At 34.8% G+C, this 17,067-nt stretch overlaps 1 protein-coding gene across 3 annotated transcripts in view; it reads right to left on the bottom strand.

Annotated features, from left to right (window-relative positions):
- The window catches only part of MNAT1 (MNAT1 component of CDK activating kinase), a 215,379-nt gene that overhangs the window by 22,809 nt on the left and 175,503 nt on the right, over positions 1-17,067 (bottom strand). Inside the window, exon 8 of one of the 3 annotated variants that reach the window (XM_070044973.1) lies at positions 10,584-10,672. The exons of the other annotated variants lie outside the window; for them this stretch is intronic. Coding sequence (XP_069901074.1) covers positions 10,654-10,672 — 19 coding nt within the window. The 3' untranslated portion in view covers positions 10,584-10,653. Of the gene's footprint in view, positions 1-10,583; positions 10,673-17,067 lie in introns of those variants that run through there. 3 annotated transcript variants of the gene reach the window in all.

Below are 17,067 nucleotides of genomic sequence, written 5' to 3'. Positions count from 1 at the left end.
GGATATCCTACATTTGATAACTGTATTAAGAAAATGGACTCCTTATAAAAAAAAAAAACAAGATTGCTGGGTCCCACCCCACCTCCAAATTCCCAGATGATGCTAATCTGGGGAACACACTTAGGAACAACTGAACTAGGGTGATGCCCAGGTTTCTGGTTAGAAACCTAGGTGGACTTAACACTAATGACATTCTTGCTTATCTCTGTATCCTAGTGCCTAAAGGTTGGGTACATAATATCAATTCAATAAATACTTTGTGAACAGATGAATTGGTGGGGGGGAGGGGGACAGGGACAGATACAGCAGGGGACACCCAGATAGCTTAAGAACTTTTATTTTCTTGGAAAGAATCTATTTATTCAATGAACATACCTTGAACACTTAACTATGTACGAGTATTGTGCTAGTTGATAGAAGACAGTCTCTGTTCCCAAGGAGATCAAAGTCTAGTGTAAAGAAAGATGATTTTTTAAATATAAGAGAACTGGAAGCCTTGAGAAGTCAGGAGAGTGTTTGCAGAAAACATAATGCGTAACTTGATACATAAGGGACAACAATCACTTGCAGGTAGATAGAGAGGCAGGAGGGATATAAAAGAATATACAATGGCTAGATGCCTGAGAGAACATAGTGTATTCTAAGTGTCAAATCTGAAGGGCCTTGTATGCTTTGAACTTTTTTTTAATTAGATAATCAGGACACATAAAAAATGTTAGTAAGTGAGTATTGCATTCTGACCTGAATTTTAGGAACCTTTATATGAAAAAGATTGAAGAAAGAAAGAGTGAAAAAGGAAGCAAAGTAAATTATTATGAGTGCCTCTAGGGGCTATGACCCCCAGGACCTTAACTGGCTTAATTATATGTGAGACAGAAGCAAGAAGAACTCTTTACCCAAGTCTCTGGCACAGAAGATTGGCTGGGCTAAGTTTCACCACAACAGAATGCACAATAGTTAGAACAGGTTTCACGAAGATAAGCTCCATTTTGGGACATAAGGAACTGAAGTACATGTCAGACATGCAGGTAGAAAGATAGAAATGTTCAGAATCCAGTTGGAAATCTAAGTTTAAAACAAAATAAATAAGGGCTTAAGAATTAGTACCAATCACTGTACCTTTTTAACTGGTTTTCCCAGAGACCTTGGGTTCTGAGTAAGTTCATTTAAGGGCACAGTGAGGGCAGAATGGGGAGGATGCCCACACTGGACCTGTCACCCCCAATCTAACAGAGCAGTTCTGTTCTCATCTGTTTTATATTTTGGGGTCCTAGTAAGAATTGTTTTAACTATTCAGTTTCTTTTAAAGGTTTGAAAACTATTATCATATATAGCTTTAGAGTCAAACATTTGGTGTTATATCTTCTTTACCCGCTTAGTAGTGGACTCAGGAAAGTTAATGTGGCTGTTCAGAGTTGTTATAAATTATCAGGAACAATACACAAAAAAGTACCTAGGACAGAGTCTAGTACATAGTAGGTACTTAACAGTGAATGAGACTAAAGGTCAAGGAAAGACCTTATACAGCAACAACTTTAGCAGAGGAAGAAGAGATGGACAAAAAGGATTTAGAAGAAGTCAGACAGAAAGAAAACTAAAAGGAAGTAGGTGATAAAGCAAAGGAAAGACACAGTTTGAGGAATATGAGAGTAGTTTAGCAGAGAGGTAAAACAAGATAAGGACTACAAGATAACCCACCAAATTTTATAATTGGGATGTCATGATGAATTACCAAAATCAGATTCTCTTTGTATGTAAATGTCATATACTGAAACAATATAATTAAAACACTAAAAATACTTACGTGTTCTTGATTCATAAAGAATAAAGTATGTGCTTATAAAGAAATTTTAGAAAGTGCCCCAATGACCTCTCCCCTTCTTGTCCTGTGGTTATGACCAAAGATTTATTCAGGCCCATGTTGTAAAGTGTTTCTTATAAAAAATCCATTTTGTGTCCAAATTTATTCTAAATAAAAATGAGAAATATACATATTATCAGAATTCTGAATGAAGATCCTCTAATTGGTACAGCCACTGTGGAAAACAGTATGGAGGTTCCTCAAAAAATTAAAAATAGAACCACCATATGATTCAGCAATTTTGATCCTGGGTATATATCTGAAGAAACGAAAACACTAATTTGAAAAGATATACGCAGCCCAATATTCATAGCAACATTATTTACAGTAATTAAGATACAGAAGCAACCTAATGTCCATCAACAGATGAATGGATAAAGAAAATGTGGTGTGTGTATATACACACACACAATGGAATATTAGCCATAAAAAAGAATGAAATTTTGACATTTACAACATGGATGGATCTGGAGGGTATTATGCTTAGTGAGATAAGTCAGAAAGAGAAAGACAAATACTATGTTTTCACCCATATGTGGAATCTAAAAAATAAAAAAATGAATGAATATAACAAAACAGAAGGAGACTCACAGATACAGAGAACAAGTCAGTGGTTACCAAAGGGGAGATGGGGAGGGGGAGGGGCAAGATAGGTGAAGGAAATTAAGAGGTACAAAGTACTAGGTATAAAATAAATAAGTTACAAGGATGTAATGTACAGCACAGGGAATATAGTCAATATTTTATAATAACTTTATATGCAGTATAATCTATAAATATATCAAATCGCTATGTTGTACAGTTGAAACAAATATAATATTACAAGTCAATTATATGTCAAGTAAAAAAAAAAAATAGATCCTCTATCTTTTTCTTGGGAAACATCTCTAAACATTGTCAAAGTATCTGACTCTTCTCTTACATAATAATAAGTTTTTCAGGATACATTATAGACTCAGAAAATGGATTTTTTTTTAAAAAAATGGAAATGCTGCCTATATCTCAGAAAACATTTCTAAACATAGTAGGAGGCTATAGTTTAGGAAATATCCTTACTCCTAAAGAATGTTACCTTGAAAAAGAAAGTACACTGCTGAGACTTGATGAGTGAAAAGCACTTGAGCCTACAGGATGCTATTAAGTGGTACTTAGTAGCTTTGAAACTCTGATTCTTATCTTCACATTAGCTGCTTAATTGAAATGACTTGAGTTTTCCATTAGGTGACCAAATATTTATTTTATTGGCTTTGGGAAACTGTTATAATCATATTTACAGTAAGAATTTTCTAAACATTTATTTCCTCACAGTGAACAAAGACTTAACACTCCTTAATAGCTATGTTTGCATGAAAATTCCTTGAGTTCTCATTACTTATTTTTCTATGAATAGTTAGGACAATAAAATGGTTCTCAGTACAAGCCAGAAAACCAGAGGTAATTTCTCATAGAAAATTATTAGTTCTAGAAACCAAAACTGAAGTTCCTGGCTTACCAGAATTTAGACAATTTGTAGTTTTGTAATTCTTAGGGGATTTTGCAATTCTTAAGGAATCAGGAGGAAATCAGCTTTTATTCTGGTATAAATTAATATATCCTGCAAACTTAAAAAAATGGTCACATGTTGGCTAATTTGGGCAAACATTTTAGATATTACCTAAACAGGAAACTAAAGCTCTCACATTTAATATTTTTAAAATAGCATAGCATGCTCAAATCAATGTTTCCCATGTAATGGAGTACACTGAAATGTCTGTCAATGTGTTACAAGTGAATATATATGAAACTCAAATATTTAATTAACTATATAGCATAGCTGAGGGAAGTCCTGCAAAAGGATGACAAATCACCTAACATACATTATAAATATTCAGAGGCTGACTATGGTAAAGAATATCTATGAAATAATTCTGTATTTCTACATAAAATAACATTTTATAAAATTATCAAGACCATAAAGTATCAAACATTAAAGTACTGCAGTAATTATATGATAAGGATGTTTTAACATTGCCTAATGATAACAGACAGTACATTAAGTAGAACTTAAAAGAAACATAAGGATATATTTTTTCCATAAAGTACATCATACCTTTCACCTGTATACAAGGAATATTTTAAATAACAAAAAGAAGTAATATACTATAATCAGAGAGCAAAGTTGATTTTATACAAATATGTCTATAGCCCATCTCCTCATTCCTACTGTGTTTTCCTTTAAGAAGATAATATTTTCAAATGGTTGACAGTGTCTTTGAGTCTTGTGTCAGAAAAATGGAAATTTATATAAATATAAAGAAAACAGAAGATTAAGAATGCTCTCTAAGACACGGAGTACAGATTTTTAATCAGTCTATGCTTTAATATTCTAGGTAACTGGAAATGTTCATTAAACTCAAATTTGATTACAAAAGATTGAAAAAAGTTTAGTAATGTAAGTTTTTCCCTAGTTTGCTTCCTTTTCTTTCTTTGCTCAAGGGCATTTTAGTCTGCAGTGATCCAAAAAATATGCATGTTCTGCTGTAACTATAATCTGCTGACAAAATATGTGGAACAGAGAACAGATTCACAGAACTCCCAGTTTAACTTACTTCTACTTAATGGTTCTTGATGACTCATATTTCAATTACAAAAAGAAAATAAGCATTGATAAGGTTCCACATCAACAGATTATATAATTAGATTAATTTTACAAAAATACTTTCATGTTCATTTTCTTCTTTGCTCTTCATAATAACCAAGGGGGGAGAAAAGAGGGGAGGAAAGCAGAGTATCTTCAGTTTATAAAGAGCAACTCAAGAATCAGGGAAGTCAAGTTTGCCTCAGGTAACAGACACTGTCACCTCTGCCTACCAGGTGAGGATAAGAGAAACATGAACAAAACTATTATTACATAATGGTGGTCAAGGAGACATAAACAAATTATAAAAGTAAATGAGGGGCCAGGATATTAGAAAATGATGGAGGCAGCTCCAAGCTCCCATCCCTCCACAGAAACACTGAAAACAAGTAAAACTGTCAGAACCAACTTTGTCAGAACTCTGGAAAGTAGCTAAAGGTTTACAGCAACCAAGAGACAGCTGAATCAGGAAAACGGCAACTTTCAAATGGTAGGAAAGCTTTGTGGAATTTTTACTTGCCCTTGCCCCACACCTTCCCCAGCTCAGCAGCCTACCTTCCCTGTGTGGGGCCGTGGTCCCGGTTTTCAGAGGAAGAAGGGTAGATATTATAAACAAATTATTGTGTTTGTCTGTTCTATTCTGTCTAGGGGCCTGACTGGACTGACTGAAGGACTGACACGGGGCACTCATCTTTATCTGGAGGAAAAGATTACAGTTGAGAAATACAATAGACCAACTAAAACCTGGAAGGAAAAGCTAGGGAAAGAAAATACATTTTTTAAAATGATAGGATAGAGCATATGTTAGGTCACAAAACAAGTCTCCATAAATCTTAAAAGACTGAAATCATGCAAAGAAACCTCTCTAACCACAATGTAATGAAGCTAGAAATCAACTGAAGAAGGAAACTGGAAAATTCATGAATATGTGGAAATTAAACAACATACACTAAGAAGCAATGGGTCAAAGAAGATATGAAAAGGGAAATTAGGAAATACTTAGTGATGAGTGAAACAGAACACACAAAATTCATGAGATACAAAGAAGGCAGTGCTTAGAGGGAGATTTATAGCAGTTAATGCTTATATTAAAAACCCCTCAAATCAATAACCTAATGTTACACCTTAAGAAATTAGAAAAAGAAGAATAAACTAAATCCAAAGCTAGTAAAAGGAAAGAAATAATAATGATTAGCATGAACATAAATGAACCAAAGAACAAAAAAACAACAGAGTCAACGAAAGCCAAAGTTAGTACTTTGAAAAGATTAGCAAAATTGACAAACCTTTAGCTAGACTGACCAAGAAGAAAGACAAAAGATGCAAATAACTAAAAAATAACTATGAACAACTGTATGCCAACAAATTAGATAACCTAGATATATGGACAATTCCTGGAAACACAAATTATCTAAACTGATCCAATAAAAAACAGAAAATCTCAACAGACCTATAACAAGTAAGAATTGTACCAGTAATCAAAAACTCCCAACAAGTAAAAGTCCAGAACCAGATAGCATCATTGGTGAATTCCACCAAATATTTAAAGGAGAATTAAAACCAATCCTTTCCAAAATCTTCCAAAAATAGAAGAGGGAGAAATACTTTCTAACTCATTCTATAAGGCCAATATTACCAATATCAAAGCCAAACAATGATATCACAAGGAAATTACTGAGCAATATCTCTTATCAATATAGATGTAAAAACCTCCAACAAAATATTAGCAAAACAAGTTCAACAGCATATTGAAAGAATTATATACCATGACCAAGTGGGAATTATCCCATGAATACAAGGGTGGTTCATCATAGGAAAATCAATATGATGTAATACAAAGGAAAAAAAAAAGTGACTGTCTCAAATGACACAGAAAAAGCATTTGAGAAACTCCAACACCTTTTCATAATAAAAACACTCAGAGATGGGACTTTCTGGTGGTCCAGTGGGTAAGACTCTGCACTCCCAATGCAGGGAACCCAGGTTCGATACCTGGTCGAGTAACTAGATCCCACACGCATGCCACAACTAAGAGTTCGCATGCCGCAACTAAGAAGCCTGCATGCCACAACTAAAAAAAAAAAGATACTGCGTGCTGCAAATAAGATCCAGTGCAGCCTAAATAAATAAATAAATATTAAAACTGTTAAAAAAAAAAACACTCAGAGAACTAGAAATAGAAGGGAATCTTCCTTAACATGATTAAGAGCATTTATGAAAAAACAACAGCTGACATCATACTCAATGGTGAAAGACTGAAAGCTTTTCTGCTAATATCAAGAACAAAGACACGGATGCCTGCCTTCGCCATTGCTGTTGAACACTGTACTGGAAGTTCTAACAAAAGCAATTGGGCAAGGAAACGAAATAAAAGGTATCAAAATTGGAAAAGAGGTAAAACTAACTCTATTCACAGAATACATGATCCTATATTTAGAAAATTCCAAAGAAGTCACAAAAAGGTCACTGGAGGTAACAAATAAATTCAGCAAAGCTGCAGGATACAAGATCAACACACAAAAATCAACTGTATTTCTATACACTAGCAAAAAATGTTCCAAGAAAGAAATTAAGAAAATAATTCCATTTACAATAGCATCAGAAAGCATAAAATACCTGAAAATAAATTTGACCAAGGAGGTGAAAGACTTGTACTTTGAAAACTACAAACATTGCTGAGATAAATTAAAGGCCTAAATACTGTAAATAGAAAAATATTCCATGTTAATGGATTAAAAGATTTAATATTGTTAAGACAACAATACTACCCAAAGCAATCTACAAATTCAACTCATTTTTAAAATTACAACAGCATTTTTTGTAGAAATGGAAAAAGTGATCCTCAAATTCATATGGAATTACAAAGAGGCCTCAATCAGCCAAGACAACCTTGAAAAAGAAGAACAAAGTTGGAAGACTGACAGTTCCCAATTTGAAAACTTACTATAAAAGCCACAGTAATCAAAATAGTGTGGTACTAGCATAAGGATGGAGATATAACTCAATGCAACAGAATTAAGAGTTCAGAAATAAAGCCATACATCTATGACTGACTAATTCACAACAACAGTGACACCACCATTCAATAGGGAAAGAATAGTCTCTTCAACAAATTGTGCTGAGACAACTGGATATCCACATGGAAAAGAATGAAGTTTGACTCACACCATATATAAAAAATAACTCAAAATGGATCAATAAACTAAAAAATATGCACTATATATATGCACTAAAACCATAAAACTTTTAGAAGAAAAGATAAGGGTAAATCTTCACAATCTTGGACTTGGCAATGGATTCTTATATCAATACATGACACCAAAAGCATGAGCAACAAAAGAAAAAATAGTAAATTGGACTTCATCAAAATTTTAAAACTTTGTGCATCAAAGGACATTATCAAAAAAGTGGAAAGATAACATAGAGAATGGGAGAAATATCTGCAAATCATCTATCTGATAAAAGCCTAGTATCCAGAATATAAAGAACTCTTAGAACTCAATAACAAAAAGGCAAAAAACCCAACTAAAAAATGGGCCAAGGATTTGAATAGACATTTCTCCCCAAAAAATATACAAATGGCTGCCAACACAAAAGATGTTCAGATAATTAGTGATTAGAACCCTTGTACACCACTGATGAGAATGAAAAATGGTTCAGCTGCTGTGGAAAACAGTTTGGTAGTTCCTCAAAAAGTTAAATATAGAATTATAAGACCCCACAATTCCAATTCTCAGTATGTACCCAAAAGAACTGAAAAGTACCAAAATAAGTACATGTACAGGCATGCTTAACACAATTCACAATATCCAAAAGGCAGGAACAACCCAATGTCCCTCAATAAATGAATATATATACAAATTGTGGAAGACCCATACAATGGAATATTACTGGCCATAAAAAGAAACGATATATACTACAATGTGATGAACCTTGAAAATATTATGCTAAGTGAAAGAAACCAAACACAAAAGGCCACATGCCACATATTGTTTGATTTTATTTATATGAAATAGACTGGAAATTACACATTTTTTAAAAAGTATCACTTCCACTGACATGAAAGAAAAGCTTTAGGTAAAGCTTAAGAGATTCATCATCTCAGAGAGAGACAATGAATGGCAGGACCAAGAAAAGGGGGATGTTACAATTAGTTAAGTCCCATGTGAAAAGCATGAGTTCAGAAAGCCCTACTAATGTAGCAAGAAAGATATGACTACACTGGCTTAGGTTTTGGATCATATAACAGGATTCCAACTAAAAAGAGATGGCATACTCTTCTTAGGATAACCTGAGGAAGGTTTATTTACAAAAGGACTATTTCCAGAAGTGACAAAGTAGAGAAATATAGGGGATAGCTCAATAACCCAGAGTACCAGCAGAGGCATTGCCACTCTAGGCAAGAGAAACAAGTGTGGCTCTAAGAACCCAAAAAAGAGAGAATGGTTTAAGAAAGGACTGTCTTGAAGAGCGGTGACTTTTTGTTGAAGGGCAGAGCCAGCATATGCTAACCCAGTATGGAAATAAATACCTTTGTCTCATTCCCCTCCCACTCTCTAATTTCCTGCTGAGGCTGGCCACTGCCCACCCCCACTACAACCCAGAAACCAAAAGATGCAGGAGCCACTGATATAGTCCACACAAGTCAGTTTCCCAGGGTATAGAGCAGAGTAGAGAAGGGAAAAGAATGGAATTGAAAGAGCTAACAAACATATCCAACAGGAAAAGTATTCCCAAGTCTCATGTCCCCTTCCCAGATATCCAGTCAAGAACCCCAAGCTATTAACTCAGTTCCAGATAGACTAAGACTGTAATTCTGTCTACCTTGGAAAGCGAGTGAGTTTAACCTTACAAGAAGTACACCTGACCTTTGAACAACATGGGTTTGAATGCACAGGTCCGTTTATACATGGATTTTTTTTTCCATGAGTGTATGTTACAGTACTACACCATCTGCAGTTTCTTGAATCCACAGATTAGAAAACTTTGATACAATGGGTTGACTGTAAAGTTACACAAGGATTTTCAACTCCTGGAGGGTCGGCACCCCTAACCCCTGCGTTGTTCAAGAGTCAACTGTAAACTGAAACCAGTAGTGATACTTTTGTATAAACGGTGATTATATGGATATATACATAGGTTCTGTAACTAATGAACTGTGTTGTATATAATAATTTCCTTTTTTAAATGTTCAAACCACTTAAGAACACTTGATTTACTTAATTTTTGTCAGATTTATTCCACTTAAAATTGTTGGACTTCTAGGCAGATTTTGTTAGATGTATAAATCAGCTTTCTAGGAGTCTGATGCGCTTTAAAGAATCAGAGTTTTAAATTTGTAGTTAGAATTTTAATTAAACTTCTGAGTTAACTGAACATTAAGAGAAAATGATTCTTATTTTACATAAAAATTACTGTATTCATAAGTAAAATCTGTAAGTAAAGAGTAACAGCTTAAGAATAGTTAGGTTTACATGTATAGTAATAAATTGTATAGTAATTTACACATAAGTAATTGTGTAAATTTCTTCCAAACCTCAACAAAGGTAATAAATATTCTATTTACAAATGATATAAATTAAAACCACACAGGAAACATGAAAATAAAGGAATTTTTAAAAATCTCACATAAAATGCAACTACAGACAAGAAAGAAAGCTGGTTTAATGCACTGCTAATAATGTATTTATAAATTTAAAACACACCCATTGGGGCTTCCCTGGTGACACAGTGGTTAAGAATCTGCCTGCCAATGCAGGGAACATGGGTTCAAGCCCTGGGCCAGGAAGATCCCACATGCCGCATAGCAACTAAACCCGTGCACAACTGCTGAGTCCTCATACCACAACTACTGAGCCTGCGCTCTAGAGTCTGCGAGCCACAACTACTGAAGCCCACGTGCCACAACTACTTAAGCCCACATGCCTAGAGCCCGTGCTCCACAACAAGAGAAGCCACCACAATAAGAATCCTGCGCACCACAACAAAGAGTAGCCCCTGCTTGCCGCAACTAGAGAAAGCCCACACGTACCAACAAAGACCCAGCGCAGCCAAAACCAAATAAATGTATTAAAAATAATAAATTAATAAATAAATAAAACATACCCACTATTTATAGACTTCCCTGGTGGTCCAGCAGTTAAGACTCCACGCTCCTAATACAGGGGTCCTGGGTTCAATCCCTGGTCGGGGAACTAGATCCCATGTGCCACAAGGAAGACCCAGCACAGCCAAATAAATAAATAAATAAATAAACAAGCCATTATGAATAGGAATAGAGAGGGAATCTACACACTAATAAGAGGGGCAATCCTCTAAGAAGATTTAATAAACTTGCATACACCTGAAAAGTAGCCCCAAAGTATATAAAGAAAAAAACCTGTAGTATGTGTTTATACAAACTCTCTTACAGTAAGTTAGACTACTTGTAGATAACCAGTCAATGTATAAATTGTGGCTTTTTATGAAAACTCTAAAATAGTGAGGTTTAAAATTTTTTAATTTACTTTTAAAGTAGAAAAAAAGATAGACAACCTCATTTTCTTATACCTCATGATATTACCTAAATATGTTTGAAGTTAAACTTCCCATAAATATTCATGATCAATAAACTACTCCCTTGCCTTCAGCTGCTCTACCTACACCACCCAGATCCCCGACATCTACACAGTACTGTAACAGTAATCTTTCTGTAGGAGTATTTCATCATGTCACTTCTCTGCTTAACATCCTTTAATTAGTTTCCCATCAGCTATATAATAAAATTCCAACTCTTCAGCAGGACACAGCAGCAGGACACAGAAGACCCTTAATCTGGCTTGATTATTTCTCCAATCTCATTTCCTAATGTCTCTCCTCCCTGCCCTACCCCACCCCCGATATTTTCTATTATAACAATAACTAAGAACTTGTAATTCCTGAAACACAATCTTCTGGGTCAGGCTTCTGAGCCTTCACGTATGCTTTTCTTTCTACTAGAATGTCTTTCTCCTCCTAACAGTTTGGCAAATATCTAGTCATTCTTTACACCCTACTTAGGTATCAGTTCTTGCAAAAGTCTTCCCAGATCTACTTTCACTCTCCTTCCAAAACAAACATAATGACTACCTCTTACATGCTGTTTCTGAATTTTATTCCACTTTAACATAATTCTATTTCTGCATTTGTCATATCTTAAAGAGGTTGTAAAATAAGTTTTTGATCTGAAAACCCTTCTATCAGCTCATATTTTCCATTTCTACTCTAATATAATAGTTAAGACTTGCTTTAGCTATGAAACAAATGGACAAGAAAAAAAGGAAAAAAATAAAGGACTCACCAAAACAAATAGTTTTAAGATGAACACAATGAAAACAATCCCAACATGGCATACTTATTAAATAATGTCATAAATAAGAAATAGAAAGGAAAGCTTTATATACTAAGTGACAAAAAAAATGAAGCTGAATACTTCTTACATGAACGATTTATGACACCTTAATGACTAAACATGTTTTCTAATACATTCTACTTTTTATATTTCTATCCGTTTTACAAATAAACATTTTAAAACATACCCTTTCTGATAAACAGGAACCCTTTTACTAATTAATTTCAAGTGGAATCAAGCTTGATTAGAAGATAACTCTTCATTAAATTCATTATCTTTTTCTAAGCAACTTATTTTTTTATTGAAGTATAGTTGATTTACAATATTCTGTTAATTTCAGGTGTTCACTAAAGTGAGTCAGTTATATATTTTTTTCAGATTATTTTCCATTATAAGTTATTATAAGATATTGAATACTGTTTCCTATGTTATACAGTAAATCCTTGTTGCTTATCTATTTTATGTAGTTTGTATCTGTTAATCCCATACTACTAATTTATCCCTTCCCCCCCTCCCTTTCCCCTTTGGTAACCATAAGTATGGTTTTCTATGTCTGTGACTCTGTTTCTGTTTTGTCTATAGATTCGTTTGTATTTTTTTTAATTCCATGTATAAGTGATATCATATAATACCTGCCTTTCCCTGTCTGGCTTACTTCACTTAGTATGACATTCTCTAGGTCCATCCATGTTGCTGAAAATGGCATTTTCATTCTTTTTTTATGGCTGAGTAATATTGTTGTGTGTGTGTGTGTGTGTGTCTGTATCTGTGTGTGTGTGTGTATACACACATCTTAAACCAATCGTCTGTTGATGGGCATTTGGGTTGTTTCCATGTCTTGGCTAATGAAAATAATGCTGCTATGAACACTAGGGTATATGTATCTTTTTCAAATTACTGTTTTCATGTTTTCTGGATATATGCCTAGGAGTGGGATTGCTGGATCGTATGGTAGCTCTATTTTTAGTTTTTTAAGGAACCCCCATATTATTTTCCACAGTGGTTGCAACTTACATTCCCAACAGTGTATGAGGGTTCCCTTTTCTCCACAACCTCTCCAGCATTTACTATTTGTAGACTTTTTGATGATAGCCATTCTGACCTGTGTGAGATGACACTTCATTGTATTTTTGACTTGCTCTTCTCTAATGATTAGCCACATTGAGCATCATTTCATGCGCCTATTGGCCATCTGTATGTCTTCTTTGGAGAAATGTCTATTTAGGTCTTCTGCCCATTTTTTGATTGTGGTTTTTTTTTTTCTGATATTGAGTTATATGAGCTGTTTGTATATTTTGGAAATCAACCCCTTGTCGGTTGCACCATTTGCAAATTTTTTCTACCATTCCATAAGTTGTCTTTTCGTTTTGTTGACAGTTTTCTTTCCTGTGCAAAATCTTTTAAGTTTGATTAGGTCCCATTTGTTTATTTTTGCTTTTTTAAAAAATAAATTATTTATTTATTATTTTATTTTTGGTTGCATTGTGTCTTTGTTGCTGTACACGGGCTTTCTCTAGTTGCAGTGAGCAGGGGCTACTCTTCGTTGCAGTGAGCGGGCTTCTCATTGCGGTGGCTTCCCTTTTTGCAGAGCACGGGCTCTAGGCACGTGGGCTTCAGTAGTTTTGGCACGCTGGCTCAGTAGCTGTGGCTCGCGGGCTCTGGAGTGCAGGCTCAGTAGTTGTGGAATGCAGGCTCAGCAGTTGTGGTGCACGGGTTTAGGTGCTCCGTGGCATGTGGGATCTTCCCAGACCAGGGCTCAAACCCATGTCCCCTGCATTGGCAGGCAGATTCTTAAACACCACACCACCAGGGTAGTCCCTGTTTATTTTTGCTTTTATTTCTTTGCTTTGGGAGACTGATCTAAGAAAATATTGCTACAATTTATATCCAAAAATGTTTTGCCTATGTTCTCTTCTAGGAGTTTTATGGTATCAAGTCTTATATTCAGATCTCTAAACCATTTTAAGCAACTTATTTTTAAAGTATGTCAAAGCTTAAACATAAAAATAAAATCTTTTTGTAATATGCTCTAAGAAAATAGCCTTCAATGTTACTTTTATATATCAGAAGCATAAGGAGCTTTTCATAATCTATATGGCAATAAGATTTTTCATACAGTATAATTAGTAACATAAAATAAATTCTTTAAAATTTCTAAAATTCTTATTTCTGAGAAATCTTTGTCACAGTAAATCCTTCTTTTATATACAAATCACTTCTACACTATAGGACTATATAAACTAAAAGTCTTTGATGAGCAAGGACACCCACCTGGCTGACCATTTGTCATTTTCTTCAGGATAAGAAGCAGCTAACTATCTACCTTCTCAGTACTACAATACAGAAAATATTCTGCCTCCTTCCACAATAAATTTTGCTTCACTCAGATTTCTAGGTCCAAACCACCAGATGTACTGAATCATGAGCTAATCACAGAAATGCCAGAAACAACCTAAGTAAGCATTTTAACACCTTTGCAGGACACTGCAGTCCTAGCTAGAGATCAGCAAGAGCTTATTCTATGTGCATAACCTGTATGGATAACACTTTTCAATTCTATGATACTGCAGCTGCAGTAGTACACGATTAAATCATGCTTAGTTTATAACTAACCCTGGAAAATTCACTGTTTGAAAAGACACAACTCCACTTGGATTTACCTTTGTTCTACAAGATGTAACAGTTAGGGACTTCCCTGGTGGTCCAGTGGTTAAGACTCTGTGCTTCCAATGCAGGGGGTGCAGGTTCGATCCCTGGTTGGGGAACTAAGATCTCACGTGCTGCATGAGGCCGCCAAGAAAATAAATAAATAAAGGATGTAACAGTCTTTCTTCCCTTTCCCACCCAGCATATATTTGGAAATTTTAAAAGCTACTAAATTAGGCATAGGTGCCCTAGCAACCAGCAACTTGGAAAGTAGACAGTAACACATTTATCTGTTTTGGATAAATTTTTATCTTGGTAGAAATGCTTTGGAATAAAAAGATAAAATAAATGAAAAACAACTCCTTCCTCCCATCCCCACCCCCTACTGCCCAATGGCTGGACATGTAATTGATCCTTAAGAGAAAATAGGAAAAACAAACAGTTGAGAGATCAGCCAGAAGGTGACATCCTAATTCTGCTGCCTATAAGACATATAGCCTGAAGCAAGTGACTTTGCTGCAGTTTCCCCACCTGTAAAATGGATGTGATAATAACATAAAACAAAATAATACAGTAAACAATAAAACTTGCCCTGCTTATCTCCCAGGACTGTGGTCAAGAATCAAATGAGATGATGTGCTTTGAAATTGCAAAGCACTCTGAAATTATATAATCGTATTAGTGAAGGCATATTTACTCAGTTAATTCACAGTTATTTTTTCCAGTAGCAATTCATACAGTGGCTCACAGATCTATAGGAGCTAAACTTCAAAGGTGAATAACATATTCAACATGCATTAGAAGAATCACATGTGATGATTTACATGGTTCTAATTTAATTTACATAAATTCATGGAAAGTCAAATGACAAAATAAGAATCAGAAGTCAAATGAGAAAATATTTGAAAAGATTATACTTGAAAACTTCACTAACATGGGAAAGGAAATAGTCATGCAAGCCCAGGAAACACAGAGATTCCCATACAAGATAAACCCTAGGAGAAACACACCAAGACACATATTAATCAAACTAACGACCATTAAATTCGAAGAAAAAATATTAAAAGCAGCAACAGGAAAGCAAAAAATAACATACAAGGGAATCCTCATAAGGTTATCAACTGATTTCTCAGCAGAAACTCTACAGGCCAGAAGGGAGTGGCAGGATATATTTGAAGTGATGAAAGGGAAACACCTACAACCAAGATTACTCTACCCTGCAAGGATCTCATTCAGATTCAGCGGAGAAATCAAAAGCTTTACAGACAAGCAAAAGCTAAGAGAATTCAGCACCACCAAACCAGCTCTACAACAAATGCTAAAGGAACTTCTCTAAGCGGGAAACACAACAGAAGAAAAAGACCCACAAAAACAAACTCAAATCAATTAAGAAAATGGTAACAGGAACATACATATTGATAATCACCTTGAATGTAAATGGATTAAATGCTCCAACCAAAAGACACAGACTGGCTGAATGGATACTAAAACAAGACACTTATATACATTGTATACAAGAAACCCACTTCAGACCTAGGGACACATACAGACTGAAAGGGAGGGGATGGAAAAAGATATTCCATGCAAATGGAAATCACAAGAAAGCTGGAGTAGCAATACTCACATCAGATAAAATGGACTATAAAGACTGTTACAAGAGATAAGGAAGGACACTACATAATGATCAATGGATCAATCCAAGAAAAAAACCTAACAATTATAAATATTTCTGCACACAACATAGGAGCACCTCAATACATAAGGCAAATGCTAACAGCCATAAAAGGAGAAATCGACAGTAACACAAAAATAGTGGGGACTTTTAACACCCCACTTACACCAATAGACAGATCATCCAGACAGAAGATAAATAAACAAACACATGACACAATAGACCAGATAGACTTAATTGATATTTTTAGGACATTCCACCCGAAAGCAGAAGAATACCCCTTCTTCTCAAGTGCACATGGAACGTTCTCCAGAGAAGATCACATCTTGGGTCACAAATGAAGCCTTGGAAAATTTCAGAAAACTGAAATCATATCAAGCATCTTTTCCAGCCACAACGCTATGAGATTAGAAATCAATTACAGGAAAAAAAACTTTAAAAAACACAAATACATGGAGGATAAAAGTGCACTGCTAAATAACCAAGAGATCACTGAAGAAATCACAGGAGAAATTAACAAATACCTAGAAACAAATGACAATGAAAACACGAGGATACAAAACCTGTAGGACACAGGAAAAGCAGTTCTAAGAGTGAAGTTTATAACAATTCAAGCTCACCTCAGGAAATAAGAAAAATCTCAAATAAACAATCTAACCTTACAACTAATGCAACTAGAAAAAGAACAAAGAAAGCCCAAAGGAAATAAATCATAAAGATCAAAGCAGATATAAATAAAATAGAAACGAAGGAAACAATTGCAAAGATCAGTAAAACTAAATTGGTTCTTTGAGAAGATAAACAAAACTGATAAACCTTTAGGCAGACTCATCAAGAAAAAAAGGGAGAGGATTCAAATCAATAAAATTAGAAATAAAAATGGAGATTACAACTGAAACCAC

This window comes from Globicephala melas, chromosome 2 (genome assembly GCF_963455315.2).
Source record: "Globicephala melas chromosome 2, mGloMel1.2, whole genome shotgun sequence".
Classification (NCBI taxonomy): Eukaryota; Metazoa; Chordata; class Mammalia; order Artiodactyla; family Delphinidae; genus Globicephala; species Globicephala melas.
The sequence above is the reverse complement of the archived record's forward strand: the minus strand, read 5'-3'. Positions and strand labels throughout refer to the sequence as shown.